This window comes from Caenorhabditis remanei, chromosome V, assembly GCF_010183535.1.
Source record: "Caenorhabditis remanei strain PX506 chromosome V, whole genome shotgun sequence".
NCBI lineage: Eukaryota > Metazoa > Nematoda > Chromadorea > Rhabditida > Rhabditidae > Caenorhabditis > Caenorhabditis remanei.
In genome coordinates this window covers 9384161-9406140 of record NC_071332.1, presented here as the reverse complement: position 1 = coordinate 9406140, position 21980 = coordinate 9384161, and the positions used below count along the sequence as shown (strand labels likewise).

At 37.7% G+C, this 21980-nt stretch overlaps 9 protein-coding genes across 9 annotated transcripts; 2 read left to right on the top strand and 7 right to left on the bottom strand.

Annotated features, from left to right (window-relative positions):
• Nucleotides 1–430: 430 nt before the first annotated feature.
• On the bottom strand, nucleotides 431–1633 carry GCK72_018496 (uncharacterized protein; the record flags this gene model as incomplete). Its single annotated transcript, XM_053732585.1, has 2 exons — nucleotides 431–1363; nucleotides 1409–1633. 2 exons carry the CDS (start codon nucleotides 1631–1633, stop codon nucleotides 431–433), a joined length of 1158 nt encoding a protein of 385 aa, XP_053581498.1.
• Nucleotides 1634–2376: 743 nt separating this feature from the next.
• On the top strand, nucleotides 2377–3335 carry GCK72_018495 (uncharacterized protein; the record flags this gene model as incomplete). The annotated part of the gene is made up of 5 exons (XM_053732584.1): nucleotides 2377–2415; nucleotides 2462–2622; nucleotides 2674–2897; nucleotides 2945–3156; nucleotides 3201–3335. 5 exons carry the CDS (start codon nucleotides 2377–2379, stop codon nucleotides 3333–3335), a joined length of 771 nt encoding a protein of 256 aa, XP_053581497.1.
• A 1823-nt stretch (nucleotides 3336–5158) lies between these two features.
• GCK72_018494 (uncharacterized protein) lies at nucleotides 5159–6286 on the top strand (the record flags this gene model as incomplete). Its single annotated transcript, XM_053732583.1, has 6 exons — nucleotides 5159–5167; nucleotides 5214–5374; nucleotides 5636–5712; nucleotides 5756–5967; nucleotides 6010–6140; nucleotides 6187–6286. 6 exons carry the CDS (start codon nucleotides 5159–5161, stop codon nucleotides 6284–6286), a joined length of 690 nt encoding a protein of 229 aa, XP_053581496.1.
• Nucleotides 6287–7021: 735 nt separating this feature from the next.
• Nucleotides 7022–8202, bottom strand: GCK72_018493 (uncharacterized protein; the record flags this gene model as incomplete). Its single annotated transcript, XM_003114207.2, has 4 exons — nucleotides 7022–7215; nucleotides 7282–7585; nucleotides 7634–7973; nucleotides 8030–8202. 4 exons carry the CDS (start codon nucleotides 8200–8202, stop codon nucleotides 7022–7024), a joined length of 1011 nt encoding a protein of 336 aa, XP_003114255.2.
• A 378-nt stretch (nucleotides 8203–8580) lies between these two features.
• GCK72_018492 (uncharacterized protein) lies at nucleotides 8581–9846 on the bottom strand (the record flags this gene model as incomplete). The annotated part of the gene is made up of 9 exons (XM_003113913.2): nucleotides 8581–8628; nucleotides 8681–8794; nucleotides 8837–8890; nucleotides 8957–9010; nucleotides 9062–9157; nucleotides 9225–9332; nucleotides 9383–9436; nucleotides 9510–9563; nucleotides 9616–9846. The coding sequence occupies 9 exons, from the start codon at nucleotides 9844–9846 to the stop codon at nucleotides 8581–8583; spliced, it is 813 nt and encodes a 270-aa protein (XP_003113961.2).
• A 2423-nt stretch (nucleotides 9847–12269) lies between these two features.
• GCK72_018491 (uncharacterized protein) lies at nucleotides 12270–15246 on the bottom strand (the record flags this gene model as incomplete). Its single annotated transcript, XM_053732582.1, has 6 exons — nucleotides 12270–12943; nucleotides 12989–13220; nucleotides 13268–13715; nucleotides 13762–13905; nucleotides 13948–14930; nucleotides 14977–15246. The coding sequence occupies 6 exons, from the start codon at nucleotides 15244–15246 to the stop codon at nucleotides 12270–12272; spliced, it is 2751 nt and encodes a 916-aa protein (XP_053581495.1).
• Nucleotides 15247–16250: 1004 nt separating this feature from the next.
• Nucleotides 16251–19230, bottom strand: GCK72_018490 (uncharacterized protein; the record flags this gene model as incomplete). Its single annotated transcript, XM_053732581.1, has 6 exons — nucleotides 16251–16927; nucleotides 16973–17204; nucleotides 17252–17699; nucleotides 17744–17887; nucleotides 17933–18918; nucleotides 18967–19230. The coding sequence occupies 6 exons, from the start codon at nucleotides 19228–19230 to the stop codon at nucleotides 16251–16253; spliced, it is 2751 nt and encodes a 916-aa protein (XP_053581494.1).
• Nucleotides 19231–19790: 560 nt separating this feature from the next.
• On the bottom strand, nucleotides 19791–20308 carry GCK72_018489 (uncharacterized protein; the record flags this gene model as incomplete). The annotated part of the gene is made up of 2 exons (XM_003114379.2): nucleotides 19791–19947; nucleotides 20211–20308. 2 exons carry the CDS (start codon nucleotides 20306–20308, stop codon nucleotides 19791–19793), a joined length of 255 nt encoding a protein of 84 aa, XP_003114427.2.
• Nucleotides 20309–20667: 359 nt separating this feature from the next.
• On the bottom strand, nucleotides 20668–21869 carry GCK72_018488 (uncharacterized protein; the record flags this gene model as incomplete). Its single annotated transcript, XM_003114490.2, has 5 exons — nucleotides 20668–20795; nucleotides 20849–20941; nucleotides 20997–21242; nucleotides 21299–21587; nucleotides 21672–21869. The coding sequence occupies 5 exons, from the start codon at nucleotides 21867–21869 to the stop codon at nucleotides 20668–20670; spliced, it is 954 nt and encodes a 317-aa protein (XP_003114538.2).
• Between the last annotated feature and the right edge of the window lie 111 nt (nucleotides 21870–21980).

Genomic DNA, 21980 nt, shown 5'->3' with positions numbered 1-21980 from the left:
GGTAGGAGGAGCTCTCGAGTTTATATTAACTTTGCAAAAGCCTTATCAACAAACGAAGTCGACGTCGCTGATATCGATTGTTGAGCCTTATTTTTGAAGATAAATGTTGTTTCAACAGATGTGCACTAGATTTTAATTCTTTGCTTTCTTACTGTAAATTTTTGAATTGGACTTGCTTCAGTCAAATGTCTTAATAGTCTCTAAGTTCCGCTGTCAGGATGTCGGTTTTTTTTTTCATTTCCATAAATATAAAACCCAATTTCTCTCGATTCTCTCGAGTGGCGCAGAAAACCAAATAACGTTATTGAAAACTGATTCAGACCTTTAACTCTGGGTTTGTCCAAACAAAACAGTAGTTGAAGTCAAAGGAATTTATTGAAACTGAATGGTTTCGGTATATACAAAAATGTCAAATTAAAGACAAATTAAATTACTTTCTGCGACAGCACTGCCCATTTCCACATGGAGTGTAGTTAGCTTGGCAGGAGCAGGAGTTGTTCTGTGGAGACTGTTGGCAGGCCTGGGTGGCTGGTTGAGCAGCTTGGCAGGAGTTTGAGCATGAAGACTGGCAGGCAGTCTGGCATTGGGCAGCTGGCTGTTGTTGTTGGACACATTGCTGCTGGCAGGACTGTTCACATTGTGGAGCACATTGAGCAGATTGGGCAACAGAGGTCTGGAGAACAATTTGGATAACTTGAGCTGGGGCTTCAGTGGTGGTGTCGTATGGTTGGTACATTGGTTGAGCCTGTTGGGAAGTGCAAGAGTTGTCACAAGCTGGTTGGCAAGCTGGAGCGCAGTTGGATGATCCTTGGTTGTTGTATGGGTCATACATTTGGGTGTTCTGGTTGGTGTTGTAGACAACTTGTTGGGTAGCTTGGGCGGTTTGCTGGCAGATGTTCGAGCACTGGGAGTTGCAGGCAGAATCGCACTGGTTAGCTGGCTGTTGTTGTTGTTGAACGCATGATGATTGGCATTGTTGCTGGCATTGTGGCTGGCATTGAGCTTCAGCCTGTTGGATTTCAAGTTGGATTTGGATAACTTGTGGAGCCTGGGTGGTGGTGGATGGGGCGTCACAGGCGACGTTGCATTGCTGTTGGCATTGTGGTTGACACTGAGCAACTGGTTGCTGTTGTTGAACACAGGTAGATTGGCACTGTTGTTGGCACATTGGTTGACATTGTTGGTATTGGGCAACTGGAGCTTGGGTAGTAGTGGTGGTGGTAGTTGGTGGATTGTACATTGGAGTACATTGTGATTGACACTGTTGCTGGCATTGTGGCTGGCACTGAGACACCGATGTGGCAGATTGGCACTGTTGTTGGCAGCTCTGTTGACAGGCTGGGGCGCATTGAGTAGCTTGGACCTAAATGAAACTTTTGAAATCCTGAATCTTGAGAGAGCAAATTACCTGAACAGTTTGGGTTTGTTGTGGTTGAGCGCAAGAGCAGGATGGAGCTTGTTGTTGGACTGGAGCAGATTGGCAAGAGCAAGACTGAGTCTGTTGAACTTGTTGGCACGAGCACTGGCTCTGCTGTGGCTGAGCACATCCACACTGTCTCTTTTCACGGATTACACTTCCAGATACCACTAGGGCACATGCAAGGAAGGCAACAGCAAGTGAAGTAAAGCGCATTTTAGTAATGATTCGAAACCGAGAGAATCGGATGAGAAAACTGCTCACTGCTACGCTTTTATACTACTTCCCCAGCTGCTCAGTAAACCGGTTCTTGCTAATTCTTCTCCAAAGACTCATCTCATCTCAAATACTCACCCTCTTGCGGCAAAAGCGTTCGTTTCATACAAGCGAGAAACCAAAAAACTTCTGGCTCACGCAAGAATAAATCGTAGTGTTGCGCAATCGGCATTCTCAAATACGCATGTCTTGTTTGAGTTTGCTCCATGACCTTGTTCGCGCAGAGGTTAACAGCTGGCAACCGGTTCTCGATAGAAACAAATAAGACATGGGTGTCTATTTCCGGTGATTATCAGATATCACTTACGAGTCTGGCTTTTGGGTTCGTCATAACTCTTTTTAAAAAGCTTTGTCATAGATTTCGTTAGAGCTATCCCAGCAAGCTCATTCGTCAAACAAATATGATGAAAATTAGAAAACTAGGCAAGTGCACTCCTACGTTTGGTTTGAGGAATAAAGTTCTGAATGTAATGCAATTTTCGATATTTGTCATTCAGTGAGTTGTCAATTGAAATATTTGTCTTTAGTAAGGAAAACATAATTAAGACTCAAAAACGACAGGTGTTGACGGCTCCACCCGATCAAGGAAAGCAGAAGAAGTGTTAGTTATTCAACAGGAAATATCTGAAAGCGTTCAAAAAACCACTCGGTCTAGACTACTTCCACGTGTTTCCTTATTCAGAATGATTTCAGAAGTCGTTGTAGCTATTCTGATGTTTGTGGTGAGTTTCTGGAAACAGTTTCCGATTTGATAAATAATTGTTTCAGTGCTCACTATTCGGGTTTGTTGTTAATTGGACTATTGTGATAACAATTATAAAAGTTACTAAATTACAAAAACCATTTGCTATTTTAACAGTTGGACTCGCCACTGCAGATGGTATATTTTCAACTCTTTATCTTTTCTATGCAACTCCAATGGTTCTATTGTAAGTTTATATTTATGATGAGGAAATAAAATAAGTTCACTGATTTTATAGCCAAAACCAATTCCTTACAAATTGGTCTCATGTCTGTGGATACATTCTCATGATCTGTTATGATGCATCTACTTGTTTCCACTTTTTCATCTCTCTTAACCGATTTTTGGCAGTTTACAAACCAGTTTTCTATAACAAAATGTTTAGTATTGGATTCACAAAGTGTATTGCTCTTGGAATTTATTTAACTTCCTTCTCCGTAATTACACTATTTTTTCAAATTCGTGAGTTTTTTTGCCCATTGAGTGATCTAAATTTCTTTGAATTTCAGTAGGATGTGAAAACTACTACAACCCGGAGCTTCGTGCATTTCGGTATTCAGAAGAAGAAATTTGCAAGTTCTATGGCAACTTTGGAGATTTTTATCAAGTATTCACATTGACGATCACTAGCACTGTTTTGGATTTTCTTGCTATTTCAAAAGTTATTAAAATACGAGCAGGAGCTGAGAGAAATTCGAAAGAGTTGAATTTATTAAAACAGGTACAGTTCATAAAACGATATTCACGTCAATAGTGCATTTTCAGTCCATAAGTCAAACTTTATTTGTGTTGACTATTGTCTGCAGCTTCACATGGGGACCACGCTTCATTCCAGATCTTGATTACGCATTCATTTTTTCTTCGATTCTTTGGTGCTCAGTCCACACTTTTGATGGGTAACTTTTAAGATTAGAAACACAGGTTGAACCTTTTTTGCAGATTATTCACGATAATTTTCAATTCCGAAATCCGCAAGAAAATTGTTACAGATGGTTTGTCGGTGGTTGTTGTGAGCAATGTGAAATCAAAAACCCCGATATAAAGATATATTTTTTATTGATTTTTGAGTTGTTTTTTATATTCCGGAAGATGAAATAATCGTGTGCACTAATATCATCAATTGACCCCCAAAATAACCGAATAAGTCAAAAATAGAAAAATATCAGAACTCAAATCGAGGCTCTTTCGAATTGGTTAAAATTGAGAATTTACCCGTTTTAATTAGAAATGTTCTAATTCATCGCAGAGAAACTAATCCTGAGTGCGAGTTTCTCAAAATGTGTCCGGATTCCGCACACACCTTTTCATTAAAATTCCAATATATTTCTGTATCAGAGATCGTGAATTTTCATTCTTTAAGAATGATTGAACAACAAAGATATAATGGTGTTGTGCTCTGACTTTCGACTTGTTGTCATGGCGAATTGACTAGAGAAAGGTCAATTGCAGGCTGTCATTAATCAGTTTTGTAATGAAATTTCATAAGATGTGAAGATGGAAATAACTAATTCGAATTGGAATCATGTCTGTTTAACACTACAATGTACAGGAGTTCGTGTTCTAAAACCAGAAAGAGATCTATTCATGTTTAAGTCGATCTTGTTCCATGGCAAATCTTGTTTTGAAATTCAGCACGATAATTATCAGTACCCAGTAGGCATGCCATATGACTGTCTATTGAATCATTTCTTCAAAATCATTCCAAAAAACATTGATTCATCTAATTGTACATGTCTAGGTGGCTCAAGAGATGTCTTCTGATCACCGAAACGGTTACCATTTCGTAGTTAACAATAGGGCAGTAGGCGTCTGCTTTTTCCCAGACATTCTCCCGAATAGTGAACGTTGTTTCCCTAGTCCACTATGTTTTCTGATATTTTTATCACAGAGTTCTCACGGTTTTTTCATGGATACAACATGAGTGTTTGCGTATCAATCCCCAATGTCACACGTCTAACCAGTTGCTTCAAGTGTTAGATAAAATCTCAAAACACCACTTAACACGGATCTTTGACTTTGACGAGGTACTAGCAAATTTAATTTTTTGAGTACATGTAACGAACTTACCTAGATAAGTGTCTGAGGAAGTATTGAAAACATTATGATTGGAATGTTTCTTTGATCATTGCATGTTATCAGTTGTTCCTCAGCACTTCTCTCGATTCTCATTATTTCAAATGAAGTTTGAAGATGTGGCTTTGAGATGACACTTTGCTTTTTTCTCATCAGAAAAAAAATCTGGGTAAGGTCTGAAGAGGTCTGTTGTTTTTCGTAACGAGCTGTAGATGTCTCACATTTTTCCGTGATCACCGGTTTCTACTGATCAAAATATGCCTCAACACACATATCTCACTGTGAGCATCAGAGCAGAACCTCCTCACAAAAATTTAGTGAATCAAAGCTTTTGCATTTCGATTCATTGAGAACATATCTCTTTTATTAGAAGTTTCAATTTAACGCAATAGATATATTCTAGGACAGAAACCAATTATAGAGATCAAAAAGCGAAAAGACGTTGTTACGACAGCTCCACCTTCCCCCAATCAACCCATTCAATTCAATTAAATGAGTCAAGAGGCAAATGAGACAACTGCTCATATTTATTACTTCTTCCACCTCTGACTACATTTTGGCATTTTTCTTCTTGCAATTCAGATACCAGTTCCTAATTTCCTAGATTCTTATGCGAAATTATGGATAGAGAAATTTGGATAGGCATATTGATGCTTTTTGTGAGTTTTATTCAGAGTTTGTTTAATAACTTATCAAATGATTTAGTGCTCAACGGTTGGTTTTGTCACAAACTGGATGATAGTGGTTTTCATGTGTCAAACTACGAAATTGAAACAACCATTTGCAATTCTTACTGTAGCATTGGCAGCTATTGACGCCACTTTTTCAACATTGTATTTATTCTATGCAACTCCTATGGTTTTGTTGTAAGTTTAACATTCATTTGACAGTTCAGTCATCAGATTTTCAGTAATATTTCTGTATTCCAATCGTACTCTGCAGTGTGTGGGTTCTTGTTGATGCTCTGTTATGATGCCGGAACTATAATTCATTTTGTTATATCTCTAAATAGATTTTTGGCTGTTTTCACACCTATTCTATATCATAAAATATTTAGGTTTGTGTGAGAGAACCGGAGTACACCTAGACTTCCATTTGTTCGAAACAATTTTATTCAAATTTTGCAGTGTCCTATTCACCAAGTACATCACACTATGTGTTTTCATCTATACGTGTATCCTTATTACTTTATTTTTTGGAATTCGTAAGTTTTTTGTCATCTCAAGTTAAATGTTTTCTTTTTCCAGTGGGATGTGAAAACTACTACAATCCGGAGGTAGTTGCATTCAGCTATTCTGGTCAGCCGATATGCAAAGTGTTTGCACTTTACGGGGATTTCTATGAAGAATTATCTCTAACAGTCATTGGTGCTGTAATGGATTTGATAACCATTTGGAAAGTATTGAAAATGAGAATAAGGACGGAGAAAGGAAAGAAGGATTTGAATTTCTTGAAGCAGGTCAGTAATTAACTGAGTATTCAAAGACAATTTATTTTTCAGTCTCTGAGTCAAACCACTTTCGTACTTTCGATTGTAATTTGTTTCACTTGGGGACCAAGAGTAATGCCGGGAAAAGAGTTTGCATTTCTATTCTCTTCTATTCTTTGGTCAGCTGTCCATTGTTTTGATGGGTAAGCTGCGAAAGATATTTTCAGTCTAAACGGTCAGATATTTCAGAGTGTTCACATTAATATTCAACGGAGAAGTTCGAAAGAAACTTAAAACAGGATCTCATTTCCGGTCTTCTGGTGTTAGTGGGGTAAAGAGTTTCTTCTGAATGTGTTCTGTTTGTCAGCAGTTTGTTCTAGGTGTTATTTTGAGAATGAAAAACAATTTTTGAACGATTTTTTGGATGACAACAAAACAACAGATCTTTTGTCAATTGATAGATCGTCCCCCTCGGTCCCACTCAGCAGAACATCGGTATGCACCAGAGCTGTGCGGAAGTAACATTTTTGAAAAGGGAAGAAGGAAGAAGGAAGAAGGAAGTAACTTTTTCAAAAGGGAAGAAGGAAGTAACTTTTTCAAAAGGGAAGAAGGAAGTAAATTTTTCAAAAGGGAAGAATGAAGTAAATTTTTCAAAAGGGAAGAAGGAACAAGGAAGACGGAAGTAAAATTTTTGAAAAGGAAGAAGGAAGAAAGAAGAAGGAAGTGAAATTTTTAAAAAGGAAGAGGGAAGAAGGAAGTGAAAAAAGGCCCGGAAGAAGGAAGAAGGAAGTCGAAGGAAGGAATTCTGCACAGCTCTGGCACTAATGAGCAAATCCAGATAGAAAATTCATTTGGGTTTCCATCACGAAATATGCTTCATACACCACTTACTAGTACAGTTGGGGTGTACAGGTGATAACAACGATACACGCTAACATTGTGAGAATAAGGATATTTCTGTGCACTAGCATCGAGTCCCGATTAGTTTTCCGTTCAACTTGGAACTCATCATCGAAATAGATTAGTTCCTTCTTCAATCAACACTTTATCAGGAAAAAAGCCAGTCTCGGGAAAAATACTTCATTCAACTCCTATGATTACTAACAACTACAACAGTTCCCTCTATATGAACTGAACGTCGATGAAGTTTCTTATAGAAATAGCTGTAACAGAACATTTTAAGAATTACTTCTCGATACGGTCTGTGTATTGTAAGCATCACTGCACTTGATATCAAGCCGTGCATGGCCATAAAGTTCAGTGCTATATTGTTTAGAGCTGAAAAGGAAAATATTGATCGCATTGAGCTGGCGTATGTTTTAATTTTGAATGTTTGCTACTCACCTTGATCAAAATGTGATGCCACAAAAGCAAATACAATATAGCCAATCGGACAGATGACTACAAGAAGCGGGATGGAAATTTGAATGGTTAAAGCAATGAAAAAGTGTAATTGGAGTTTGTAAGTCTTCTGAGACTTTGCTTTTGTACTGGACAAGAAGATAACTATTCGAGTAAAAAAGTAAATGCATTCACTAGAGATTACAACGGTAGCGATTCCGATTATCCATGTCAATAGAGTTATATCAATGGCATAGACGAAAAAGTCTGGATGATCAAAAATCTCTTGTGGTACACATGAAAGCATCTGAATAGATTCCGAATAATAAGAATGGAATGGTTGATATATTCATACCGCTCTCACGTAAAACTTCCCACTTGTTTGATCTGGAGGTGTGAAAGTAATTGGTAGAATAAACACAAATGCATAGATGTAATGCCCTCCGATATAAATTAATCGTCTTTTTGATTTGAGAATACTCATTCCACGCCCTCTCACCACAGCATTGAATCTACTTTCGAAGAATCCGAGAATTGAAACTCCAGCCAGACAGATGGCTGATATGAACATGTATGCTTGCCATTTCACAGGAATTCCAATAAAAGTGTACAGTCCTTGGGAATGACCAGCAGCAGCAGGTAACAAAAAGAACTGGGTGGATAGTGCACTCAGAAACAAATCAAGGTAGGCGCCACTGAAATTGTTCTGATTTTATGTTTTAAAAAAGCTTTAAAAAAGGAAAAAACCTACCAGAAATGCATTATAAACATCATCCATTTGACAGACTCCATTCTAGACGGTGTCTTAAATAATACCACATATCCAGCTAACGAATGAATTGGCACTTCAATAACTGCCAATTTATGAAGAATTGAAGGAGCGAAGGTTTCCTGTTCATAGGTAGAGTTCCTCCAGATACACATACGAAGAAACAATCATATGGTTCACATAAAGTACTTTGTCCATATTCAGCTTGATCTCATTATTCCACCTGCCAAGAAAAATGCTCATTTTGTGCAGAAACCACGGATAGCCAGAAGTCACCAAAGAATGATTACATTCTTGGAATGGAGTTAAATATAGTAGGAAACTACACTAAGAAATCAAACATTTCAGTTGACCTCCCTCAGTTTTGTTATGTGACTTGCAGTTATCAAACAGTCCAGTGGTATAATAAAAGTCATTTATACATAAATATTTGTATTTTCAATAATTTACAATTGTTTATGGACAAGTATACAATGTTCAAAAATAGATTATTTACTGGAAGTGTCGTGAGAAGCAACCATTGGCGTCATAATTCAATACCCTCCTGCTGTAGCGTCGAGTTCTGGATTTTCAGTGACCAACTGAAATTGAGATGAATTTTTAAAGTGCACATCCGTTATAAAGATAACTCACATTTTCTTCTGTTACTGGTTCATCTGAGAATTCTCCACGTGGTGGATTAGTGTGATCTCCTCCTGCTACAAATGGTCCATCAGATGACAATCCGTGTGGTGGACGAGAGTGGTCCTGAAAAAGGGATACTTTTGAGAACTAAAAATGATAACTCACTCCTCCGAAAGATGGTTCATCGGATGAAAGTTCGTGTGGTGAACCGGTATGATCCTAAAATGCATTATTTTATGATTTGTTTGACTAACTTATTTTGGATGTTCTCGAATTAAAACTCACTCCTTCAAATGATGGTTCGTCGGATGATTGTCCGAATGGTGGGACAGAATGATCCTGAAAAAAGTTGATATTTCCATATTTCCAGAAAAATGACAAAAAACATACTCCTCCGAATGATGGTTCATCAGATGAGAAACCATGTGGAGGGCGAGAACGACCCAAGACAGATGGGCCGTCAGATGATGGTGGAGCAGAGTGATCCTGTAAATTATTATATTTTCCATCTTGCACTTCATTGCTGGTTTCGAATAAGAGTTTGCCAACTCACTCCTCCGAATGATGGTCCGTCAGATGATTGCCCGAATGGTGGAACAGAGTGATCTCCGCCGAAAGATGGTTCGTCAGATGAGAGACCGTGTGGAGGGTTAGAGTGGTCCTGAAAATAATTAAAGATGTGAAATCTTTGGAATGCCAACAGGAACTCACTTCTCCGAAAGATGGGACATCCGAAGAAAATTTATGAGGTGGTTGGGAGGGATCCTGGAAATTCAAAAGTTAGTGAGAAGTTAGATCAGGTTTTGTATCTCAAAGAAGAGAACTGAATAGGACTTACTCCTCCGAAAGATGGTCCGTCGGATGAGAGACCGTGTGGTGGTCGAGAATGATCCTATAATTTTTTGTAAGTTAGTAGCTTTTTTTTTTCAAAAACTGAACGATACCTTTCCGTGTCTTCCGAATCTGAATGGCCCCGTCACAAAGATAACATCATCAGTAGAGTCAGGGGTTTCAAAAACCAAGTCTTGAGTTGGCTGTGGGAGTTCATCAGTTCTGGACTCTCCAGAAGGCGTGGAGAAGTCGTCCAGTGGTGGTGGGGGACTCTTTCTCGGAGCCGCCGAGAGTCCCACGACAAAAATAGTCAGAAGAAGGAAGGATTGGTTGCTTGAAAGCATTTTTTCGAGTCTTTCGAATCTGAATTTTCATTTGGGGGAAGCCCTTTTTATAGTGAGTTTATTGCGGAGGGTTAACGTGATAAGACAACTGATAACACTGTTTTTCATCATTGTTTTCTGTTTTGTCTGACGTAAAATAAAACATTTAGATGTATGTTTATACAAAAACTGTGATTAATTGTTTTGGTGATTTTTGAAACTTCCCCATTGTTAGAAGAGCACTTTTAGGAGAGCATTTTGTGGTTCCTGGTGCCAAAAGTGTTGTGATTTGAAGGTTGTGACCTCATCGAGATAATCATTTTGATACGGTTTTTTGACGAATTTTTGACGTATTAGAATATTCCGACATAGGAACACAAACTAAAACCATTATTACCACGAGATCCAAATCGGTTTGATTTGATTTGTCCTGCATAAAAAATTGTGTTTGATCACATCTTTACATAAAGTCAATTACCGTAAATACTGTATTATAACGGCATGCCGTTATATTTTTCAACTGCCTCCCAGAGAAATTTTGAGGTTTTAAAAACTCATTAAATTTAAACAAAAAACCTTTTTTGGGCATTCTTTTCGTTGATCAAGACGTTATCAATCACGCTGCTTCTAATCAGAAACAATAAAAAACACCGGGATATTCATATTCATGAATTCTGAGTATTGATGGGGTGCCGTTATAATACAGGTGCCGTTATAATACAGTATTTACGGTAACTATAGTATTATATTATGATATGTCTCCAATAAAACAAGAAATCATAATCCACATTCACAATCATACTCCAGAGCCCCATGAGTTCCTAGTATATCTTTTTGCAATGCATGTCACCCATTTAATCAAATGACGGCGGCCCCGGAAAGAGAGTAAGAAAAGTTAGTGTCGGCTCGAGACCAACTGACCAACTTTCCTCTCTCAATCCAACTTTTCTCTTTCGGATACCAATACACACGTACAACAACAAGATGTGCGACTTCAACGATTCCGGGTTGGCTTCGCAGCAAGTGTTTTCGATGGCTCTGCATATTATGACTGCTATAGAATTGCCAATTCATTTATTCGGAGGATTTGTGATATTGTTTCGAACTCCCGCAAAAATGACGTCGGTGAAATGGAGCATGTTTATACTTCACTTTTGGTAAGAATCGGAACGAAGTGTGTCATTCAGAAATCGAGTTGTTTCAGGAGTTCTCTTCTTGATATAACTACATGTTTTCTTGTAATTCCATATACAATCTTCCCCATACCAGGCGGTGTACCTCTCGGAATTCTTTCACTTCTAAATGTACATTCTATGGTTCAAGGATTCATACTGGTTATTTGTGGAGCTCTAACTGGTATTTCAATTCTAGCTTTCTTCGAAAATAGATGCAATTCTATGAAATATGGACCGTATTCTCAAAGTAGAAAAACAAAAGTTATAAGATATTTATATCTGGCGATAAATTATTCGATGGCATTTGGTTTCATGATTCCAGTTTATTTACAGCTTCCAAGTAAAACAGAAAGTGAAATCTACGCGATAAAGGTGAGTTTTCAAGGAACCAGGAAGTACTAGAAAATAGAACACAATGAGTTAAAACTAATTAGAACGACTTGTCAGCTATTTTTAAAATTTGATTGCTCTTTGGATGCTAAGTAAACTTCTTATTTCCAGACAATACCTTGCCTCCCTTCTAAAATTTATAAAAACGATAAATTCTTCGTTGCTTCCACAAATATCTCTTTTATTTTCTCTCTTGTTGGTGGTCTTACCGTACTCGTAACTGTTCAAATTCTATATCAAGTCATTTATTCTGTCATCGAGCTTCGAAACCGGACGAAAAAACTTTCAAGAGTGACATCAACCCTTCAGAAAAGATTCTCTATTGCTCTATATGTGCAAGTTGCAATTCCAATGATTGCATATTTATTTCCAATGTTGTATGTATTCAGCACGTGGGCATTTGATATTTTAAGTCAGACTTGCAACAATATGGTGTTTATTTGTATAGCTCTTCATGGTTTACTATCAACACTCACAATGATTTCCGTCCATAAACCATATCGGGAAACTCTCAAAATACTTCTGCCGACGTGTGAGAGGATGAGAAAAAGATCGAAAGTTTCTGGTGTTCGGGACATTTATCTCTCTGCGATTATTTGATTTCTTTGAAATAAATCCGTTTTTATATGAGCTCTGGGTTGTTTTTTTCTGAAAATAATCATTTCAGATTATGATTCATAGTAACAAGATTCTGAATTTTTTTCAGCAGCTGGAACTCTTGAATTTTGCAATTTAAGCTGTCGAGTTTTCAGGAAGATATAAGAAAACAGCATCAAAATATGTTTTCAAGATTATGATTTATTTTAAAAACAACTACATGATCCATTTCAAATAAGACACAAATCGGTAGCACAAAAAAATCACAATTCGGTTTCCATATTAGAGATCTTGAGCTACAGAGATCTTTTTCTCCACTGCAGTCACAACGTGGTTGGTATCCTTTCTCAATTTGTTGATGCATTCAGAGATAGCTTCAGAATCTTCCCCTTCCAACGATGATAACAAATTCTTTCGATTCTCCATAACATTTTCCAAAGTTTTCTTTACATTTCTATCATATTGGCTACTAATATACATCCAGGCGGTTACATTCTCAACCAAGTAGACTGATGTTCCCAATAGATTCTCCACGACTTCTCTATCCATTACTTTCTTCCGAATAAGAGTATGTTCCCGATTGACTGCTCGATTTCGGCAATGAATATCATATCGAATGTCTCTTGCAGCTCCACATATTTCAATTACAGAAGCTCTGATTCCAGGGATCTTCACAATTTCAGTATACACTTTTGCTCGGGGCACGTAGGGACTCTTTTTGTAATCTTCTCCAATCACATAGTATCCTTTCTTGATATATTTTCGAAGAATGGGATCAAATGGATAGTAATAATGTTTCCAGACAGTTCTCATTGTATTCATATTCACATTTGTTTTGCATCCTGGACATTCGATAAATTCCTCTGGAAGAAGGACATGATAGACTTCCTTGGCACACGAGCAAGTCACTTGGAGTAGAGTATCAGTTCCAGTTCCTTGAGCATGTCTCATTGCGTCTAAAAATGTAATTTTATTGAAACGGTGTAAAATTAAATACTAACATCTCAACAGCCATTTCTCTTCCCATTCAGCATATTCTCCACATTTCATTGGCCAATGAGGTACTCTGTCACACTGTTTACACCATGAATATCCGCAAGGGCACGAACGATTTTGAGACTTCTTCTCGTTTCCAGAGGCGACTTCTTTGAAAAATACTGCAGATTTGCAAGATGGACACTTTTCGAAATCACCAGTTGCTCCGAGATCTTTGTACATGGTTTCTGAGACCATCTGAAGAGAAATCAGTTGAGAAACAATTTGTTTTCAAAGTTGCTTACTCTGACATATAAGTTCAAAATAGTAAGCGGAATAAATGTTGGAAGATACTCTAACTCATCAGCTGTATCCGTTTTCAGATCGATCGGAAGTCTTCTTGCTCTGAGTTCTCTGTAGAATTCCTCTCGAAGACACTCCGTACATTTCAATTTATTTTCTTCATCCACGAAAAATAACTCATGAGATCGTTTTCTTTGATGGCACAGTTCACATCTATCATCCGAAGTATATCCAGTTTTCAATAGGTTTTCTTTCTTGATCATCGCACACAAGTCATTCCATTCTAATTTTCCACCCACTTGACTCAACTCTTCCGAGTTTGCCCACGTGGCATTATAATGCTGGTTAGGCCATTTCAGGTTGACCAGTTGGTTTTCCCATTCTCCGGGGTCTTGGAGTAGATCAGAAACATTTTTTCTTACGTAAAACATAGAAGACATTCTCATCGTGCTGAAAATACTATGATATTTTCCATCTGAATAAATAAAATACTCACTCAACGGTTCTACGATTAGTGAGAATATCGGATGTTATTTTCGAAACAGCTTCCTTGAACGTCTTCACATAAGATAGCCTCTTTATCAAGTTCTCAAGATTTTTATCTGCCGGGCTGATTGGTATGGTAGAGTTTATGAGAAAACTGAAAAGAAAAAATTTCGTTTATCACAAGTTTCAGACTCACTTGTATGTCTTTTTCTTGAGATGGGTGATGACAATCACTGTAGTAATTTCTCCATCTTTAACTTCGCCGTCTAATTGACACCACTCGGATACATCAACCAGATACTGAGTCGGTCTTAAGTCCTTGACAATCAGTTTGTTTTCTTTACGAAGTTCGTCTATTTGATGTTCAAAAGTTCCTTCCTGATTGGAAAAAGTAATTTCAAACTCTTCAAACATATAACCTTCATCACGGAGATATTCTGGAATATTCAGAAGGTTGTTGTATCCAGGCTCAGGTTCCAGAAATTCATTGACGCCATTAGATATTTCACTGTCCTTTCGTCCATGTTTCCTTGATTTTTTATCACGATTTTCAGTGATATAACTAGAAAGATCCATTACAGACTGTGGGGGGGTTTTCTCAAAGTATCCCTCTGTTTCGTCTTCATCTTCGTCAAACTCATTATCATCATCATAATCTTCGAGTTCCAACTTCTGATTTGCTCGATGACGTCCTGATTTTGATACAACTTTTGATTTGAACATTTGACTTCCGACAACTTCTCGACTTGGATGAGTTTTGTAAATATTATATGAAACAGTTGGTTGGGGTTCAGTTTCTTTTTCCAGAACAGGGTCTTCCATTTGTATATCCATTATTCTAGCATTTGCCTTCTTACTGAATTCTCTTGTTTTGGGCGAGAAGTTGGAATAATTCTGTCCTTTTCCAGATGACGTAGCACTTCTGACTTCAAATTCTCCTGCTTCCTTATTCAGATTTATTTGTTTTGAATGAACAGCGAACGTGGATTTGTCAGAATGAACGTATCCACATGTTTCCAATGCATTTCTCTCAACAACTTCTGCGTTTACACACTCAGGAGTTGCTCCCAAAAGGAAAATTGTATCGGCCGTTTGCCATCTTTTCTTCTTATCAAGAGAGTAAATGACATTGAGTTCTAGATGGTCGTTTGTTGTCTCATTGACTTTTTTGATGGCGTTCTAAAAATAAATTTTTACTATTTAAGTGATTTCAAACAATTATTACCTTGCTTAACGGCTCATCCGATTTGACAGTTTTCTCAATGAATGTCCTGTTCTTCATTGAATTATGAAGTCGTTCTTTTCCACGGTGGCGTTCTCTTCCAAGCCATCGCTTTTCTCCACGTGGCTTCTCGAACATTTGTTCATTACCCAGTTCTTCAGGATCGAAGACGTCGTAATCGTCTATAACCGATTCTGCGTAATTTGACATAACTTCTGGGGTTTCTTGAATACTCTTAGAGCAAGATGAACGTGGTTCTGGTGACGACGACATTTTTATGAATTGGGTGAGTTGAAAAGCTGAAAAAGTTTCAAAAACTATTTTTAAGATAGGATAAGTAAACTGAAGTTTCACAATTGTAAGCAAAGCCTTGGATCGAAAAGAGTGAGCCGCTTCAAAACTGAGAGCCGGGAGCGAGTTGCTATGGAGATTTCAAAAAAGGAAAAGAAACAAACAAAACATTATTTCAACTCACCAGCTGATCACTTTTATATTTTTCCTATAGCCGTTCTCTGGCTTTATGAAGTATTGCACAACTGTTTATGACCATCTGCGTCTATTCAATTTGGGAATAATTTCGCAATTTTCTTGTGTGTCATGGCTAGAAGTTGGACACAAAATTCGTATTTTGTTCTTCAACACTTCAGCCTAGAAAGATCATGGTAGAAAGCATAACGCCTTCTGAGCCTGATATCATAATTTTCACACATTAAAAAGATGAAAACTTACTCACTCTAACACATAGCCTTCTAGATTTAATCCAAGGGGAGTTACTCCAGCCAGAAAAACGACCGAAATCTCCTAATGCCCCCAAATAGTATGGTTACCCAATTTAAAATCATTTCTCCTCATATCGAAGTCTCGACAAGACGAGCAGGAAATACAACCTAAGTTCCACCGGTTGACGTCAACCTGTAGTTGACAGTATCCACACCAGGATTCCCAAGTCGCATTGAATTCGGTGGAAAACTTCTACCGATAAGGCTTTTTTCTAGTTTTTTCTTTTGAGTTTTCCACAATATTTGAAGACAAAGTGAATCTTGAAACTCGAAAAGTTTTTTTCTAAAAGAACTACAAGCAAATTGAAAGAGAACAACTATAATACACATCGTGGGATCATCTTTTATTCAGAATTGAAGATGATTTGAAGTTGTTTTCCGATGTTCTGTGTTTAAACTTGAAAACCCAGGAACGGGAGAAAATATATGATTGAATTGATTTATTGAAAAAAAAACCACAAGAATAAAAAGTTGTAGTTAAAAAAAACAAAGTCATTATTAGTTTTGAGAGTTTCCGACGGTCACAATCATTTTCTCCACTGCAGTCACCACGTTGTTGATATCCTTTCTCAATTTGTTGATGCATTCAGAGATAGCTTCAGAATCTTCCCCATCCAACGATGATAGCAAGTTCTTCCGGTTCTCCATGACACTTTCCAAATTTTTCTTTACATTTCTATCATATTGGCTACTCATATACATCCAGGCGGTTACATTCTCAACCAAGTAGACTGATGTTCCCAATAGATTCTCCACGACTTCTCTCTCCATTACTTTCTTCCGAATTAGAATATGTTCCCGATTGACTGCTCGATTTCGGGAATGAATATCATATCGAATGTCTCTTGCAACTCCACAGATTTCAATTACAGACGTTCGAATAACAGGAATCTTTGAGATCGGAGTATAAACTAACGCCTTTGGAAAGAATGGATTCTGGTTGTAGTCTCTGTTATAGATGTGTCCTTCTCTCACTAGCTTCCGGTAACGAGGGCGGAAAGGAAAGTAGTGTCTTTTCCATACTGTCTCCAAAGTTTCCAAGTCAACTGTTATTTTGCATCCTGGGCATTTCATATACTCTTCAGGAAGAAGAACATTGAAAATTTGTTTGGAACACTGACACGATACTTCAAGAAGATTATGAGTACCACTTCCTTGAGCATGAGTCATTGCATCTATAAAAAAAAGATAAACTTTTATTCCATCCTTATTCTACTTACATCTCAACAGCCATTTCTCTTCCCATTCAGCATATTCTCCACATTTCATTGGCCAATGAGGTACTCTGTCACACTGTTTACACCATGAATATCCGCAAGGACACGAACGATTTTGAGACTTCTTCTCGTTTCCAGAGGGGACTTCTTCGAAAAATACTGCAGACTTGCACGAAGGACACTTTTCAAAATCACCAGTTGCTCCGAGATCTTTGTATATTGTTTCTGAGACCATCTGAAAATAAGCAAATAGAAAATTCACCCGACTATGAGTAGACTTACTCTTATATACAAGTTCAAAACTGCGAGTGGAATGAATGTGGCAAGAGAGTCCAATTCATCAGCGACAATAATTTGTAGATCAATTGGTAGTCTCTTTCCTCTGAGTTCTCTATAGAACTCCTCTCGAAGACACTCTGTACACTTAATTTTGGTCTCATCTTCCACAAGGAATAACTCATGAGATAGTTTTTTCTGACTGCATAATCCACATTCACCGTCAGTAACTTGTTTCGAATCCATCGTTTTCTCCTTTTTGACCATTGTACACAAATCATTCCATTCTAATTTTCCACCCACTTGGCTCAACTCCACAGAATTCGCCCATGTAGAATGATAATGCTGGTTCGGCCACTGCATGTTGACAAGCTGATTTTCCCATTCAGAACAGATTTGAAGTAGTTCAGGCACTGTCTTCCTTCCGTAGAATAACGAAGAAATCTTCATTGTTCTGAAACTTTATTTTTAGCATCAATAGTTATGATGTTCACTTACTCAACAACTTTTCGGTGAGTTAATATCTCTGAAGTGATTCTTGAAATTGCTTCTCGAATGGTCGTAGCACTTGAAATCTGCTTTTTTAAATAATCTGATCCCCTTTTGGAAGGATGAGATGGGATTGTGGAGTTGACAAGAATACTGAAATATATACAAATAGATAATTATAAACTTTCTATAACTCACTTGTAAACGTTTTTCCTGAGATGAGTAACCGCAATGACTGTTGTCGTCTCTCCATCTTTCACAGCTTCTTCCAGTTGACACCATTCGGATACATCAATCAAGTATTGACGATGTCTCAATTCCTTGACAATCAGCTTGTTTTCTTCGCGTAACATTTCCACTTGATGCTCAATGTTATCCTTCTGATTATGGAATGTAACGACTGCTTCTTCAAACATGAAACCTTCGTTGTGAAGGTAATCGTGAATATTCAAAAGGTCGGTAAATTCTGCTCGGGATTCGACAGAATCAATCATTTCATAAGATAGTTCACTATCTTTCCGATTACCACTTCTGGTCTGTTTATCACGGCTGCCAACTGCCAAATTAGAAAAATCTAAGACTGACTGAGCCGGAGATCTTGATTCGGAGTCATTGAAACTCTCATCTTCCTCATCAAAGTAGTTTTCATCCTCGTCATAGTCATCCATTTCCACTTTTTTACTTGCGCGGTGACGTACTGATTTCGAAGCAACTTTTGGTACAAACATGTGTTTTCCAACAACTTGTTGACTTGGATGTGACTTGTAGATATTATATGAAATGGTAGGTTGAGAGTCTGTTTGCTTCTCTGAAGAAGTCTCTTCTCCTCGAATTGTCATCGTCCTAGCGTTTGCTTTCTTACTGAATTCTCTGGATGTTTGCAAGAAATTTGAATAATGTTGTCCCTTTCCTGATGAGGTGGCACTTTTGATTTCAAAGTCTCCTGGTTCCTTCTCAAAGTCAATTTGTTTTGAATGAACTGCAAATGTAGACGAATTCGGGTAAAACAGCCCACACATGTCAAGAGAATTCTTTTCGACAACTTCTGCATTCACATTTTCAGGAGTGGTTCCCAATAGTGATACTTTATCTGTTGTCTCCCACCGGTTTCTCTTATCGAGAGAGTAAATAACATTGAACTCCAATCCATCTTTTGTAGACGCAATGATCTTTTTTGTGGAATTCTGAAAACAATGAATATTCAAAACTCGAAAAAAGAAAACTATAAATACCTTGCTCAATGGTTCTGTCGATTTAACAGTTTTTTCGATGTAGGTCCTGTCCTTCACTGAGTTGTGAAGACGTTCCTTTCCTCGATGATGTTCTTTTCCAAGCCATCGTCTCTCTCCACGTGGCTTTTCGAACATTTGTTCATTACGCAGTTCTTCTGGATCGAAGACGTCGTAATCGTCTATAATCGATTCTGCGTAATTTGACATAACTTCTGGCGTTTCTTGTTTGGAACAAGAAGATGATGGCTCCAAAGAAGACGACATTCTGAAAGGTGGGGTCTGAAAATGTGAAAATAGAGGACGAAGTGAACAGATCATCTAGAACAAAACGAACAGAAACTATTTCAGAAGAATTATACATTAGAGGTCAACCAGGAAATGAAAATTTCAGGTGTGTGCTAAGAAAAATAAGTTTGATCAAACGTAAAAACTGGGGAAAGCCCACACAAACATGACGTGGAAATGGTTGAACACACCGCCCGTTGTCATAGAAACTTCGAAAAATCAAACAACAATATTATTTTCATGAATCCAAAAGCTAGTCATTCCTTTATATACTTCCCTCTGAACTGTTCTCTCTACCCTTGTGTAGTATTGCACAACATTCTATCACTCTCTGCGTCTCAATCTTTTCTTTCTGCGTTTCTCTTATTTCTGACAGATTTCGTAACTGGTGTGTCATGTCGAGAGTATTAGACACAGAAAAGAAGTAGTGTTTATTCTTTAATGTTTGAACCAAAAACATAGAAAATCAGATGAAATGAGTAGTGATTATTATTTAAGATCTGACATCATATATTCATTTCAGGTGAGTGATGAAATGCTCATTTTCCCCAAAATCCATAGGGACGGTAGTAGGGCATTCCCATTCCGTACATTGGATACGGGCGGTACATCATGTAGGGATTGTATCCATAACCATAGGAGTATGGGTAACCCATACCGTATGGGTACCCAAGATATTGACGTTTTTGACGGATTCTGAAATAATTTTGTGAATATTTCGAAGCTAGCTGTTGTTTCTTTCAAGATTTTCAGGAACAATTAAGTTTTCGTTTTTCAATCACGACAGTCTTTTTTTGATTGAACATACTAAATTAGATTTGAAACTTCAATAGAAGTAGCAGAGTTTTAAAATTCATACATTTCTTCGAGTTCCAGAAACTTCTGAGCTACTTCAACATCTCATTTCGATTAACGTGTTCTCAAAAAGGTTAGATATCAGAATTGGAAAGGCAACTCACATTTCTGTCCCTTTGTGTCTACTATCTCCAGCTCCAATTACCACGTCAATAGCCAACAGAAGAATCAGAAGAAATCCAAGAAACGAAATTTTCGACATGTTTTTTTTGAATTCAGAGAAAAACTTCAGGTGCAGAAAGAAGACGGCCTTGTCTGTTTCATTCCCCTCCGGTTATTTTTATACCTCCCATGATTACCCTTCAATGGCGAAGTCATGCTTTGGTGGTCATGGAATCAACAAGAGAGAGGATGACCTTTACGTTGAGGATCGAGAATTGTGATTCGAGAATTTGGAATTCAAATTCAAATTCAACAGCAAATTCGCCGAAAAATACACAACATAATTCGCGCGATTCGACCAACAAGGGCATTAAGCCGTAAATGATGGAAAACGGGAGAAAAAAGAGAAGAAAATAATGTTTTTGTGCACAAGTAAGAAAGAAATGAAAGACGAATGAATCATATGAAAGTATAGTCGGCAAAAACGGAAAAATGATCGGATGGATAGTCATTGTGGGCGTGGAACGGGATACGCTGCGGCTTCTCGCACCCACTGTAGGTGAGAATTTGATATGGGACAACGGGACCTGGAATAAATATTGAAAGTTCTTCTTATATCATGAATCAAATGGTTCGTCACCTCTATAAAACAAGAAATCAATGCGATCCTGTGGTTCTGGAATCGTATAGTTCCACTCTGGATTGAACTTGTTTACAGTAGACCATGTGATTCCTGAATTCTCGCTTTCCTTCTTCATATTACTCACTATTTCGTCTGTTCCACTCACCTGGATTTGTTACAACATTCGGATAAATCTCTCTAAAAGTATCTGTGAATTTTCTCTCTTCCAATTCTTTGGTTGCTGGCCATCTGACTACCCAATCGCCATGAATTTTCTTTGTTTGTTCTGTCCAATCCAAATGAGAAGGCCCGTTGAAGTCTCCTGCTATGAAAATTGGAATTTCATCTGATTTTTCAATCCACTTTTTCGTCATCGGAAGATCCAAAACTTCATAGATTTGTGGTCCACGACCTGAACTTTGTTCTCTTTGTTACACTGGAACTCTTTTCGTTTTCTTCGTGACCCACCAACATTCTCTCCAGCCATTATCTGATCCAACTTATTAACCAATTTATTGTTGGCAGCGTATGGTCCATAAGATGTATAATCTAGATGAAGGGACCAAAAATGAATCATATATCCTGTGCGGAGCATTATCTTTGCTCCAACTCCTCCAGAAGTTGAGAGATTTGTATTCGGGACGACTACGTGGCGGGTGAGAATTGCGGTGTCTGGATACTCATGATTCCGATCTACGGCAACCCATGGATGACCGAGCATAAGAGTCAGGTTTCGAGTAACGTTCGCATAGACTTCCTAAATTTATTGCATCTTGAAATCAAGTGATCAGAATGTATGATCCGTGAATGATGCGAAATTCAGAACAAATGATTAACTTACCTGCAAAGCAACTACATCTGGATTAACCATCAGAATATGTTTTGCAATTTTTTGCTGTCCGTTTTCCACATTTGCTCCAGATTGCCAGATATTGAACGTCATTAAACGGATCCCATTTTGTGATGTGGTATAATAAGATGAATGTGAACTACTAGTAAATGAGAGAATTGATAAGAAAATGAATAGAAGAAACATCATTTTCTGGTGTGAATATTCCATTTATTGTCAGAAATATGAATGAAGATGTCAGTATAAAAGGGGAGAGTTCAAGTGTGTACACAGAGGAGCACTAGAAAGACAAAAGGTGAT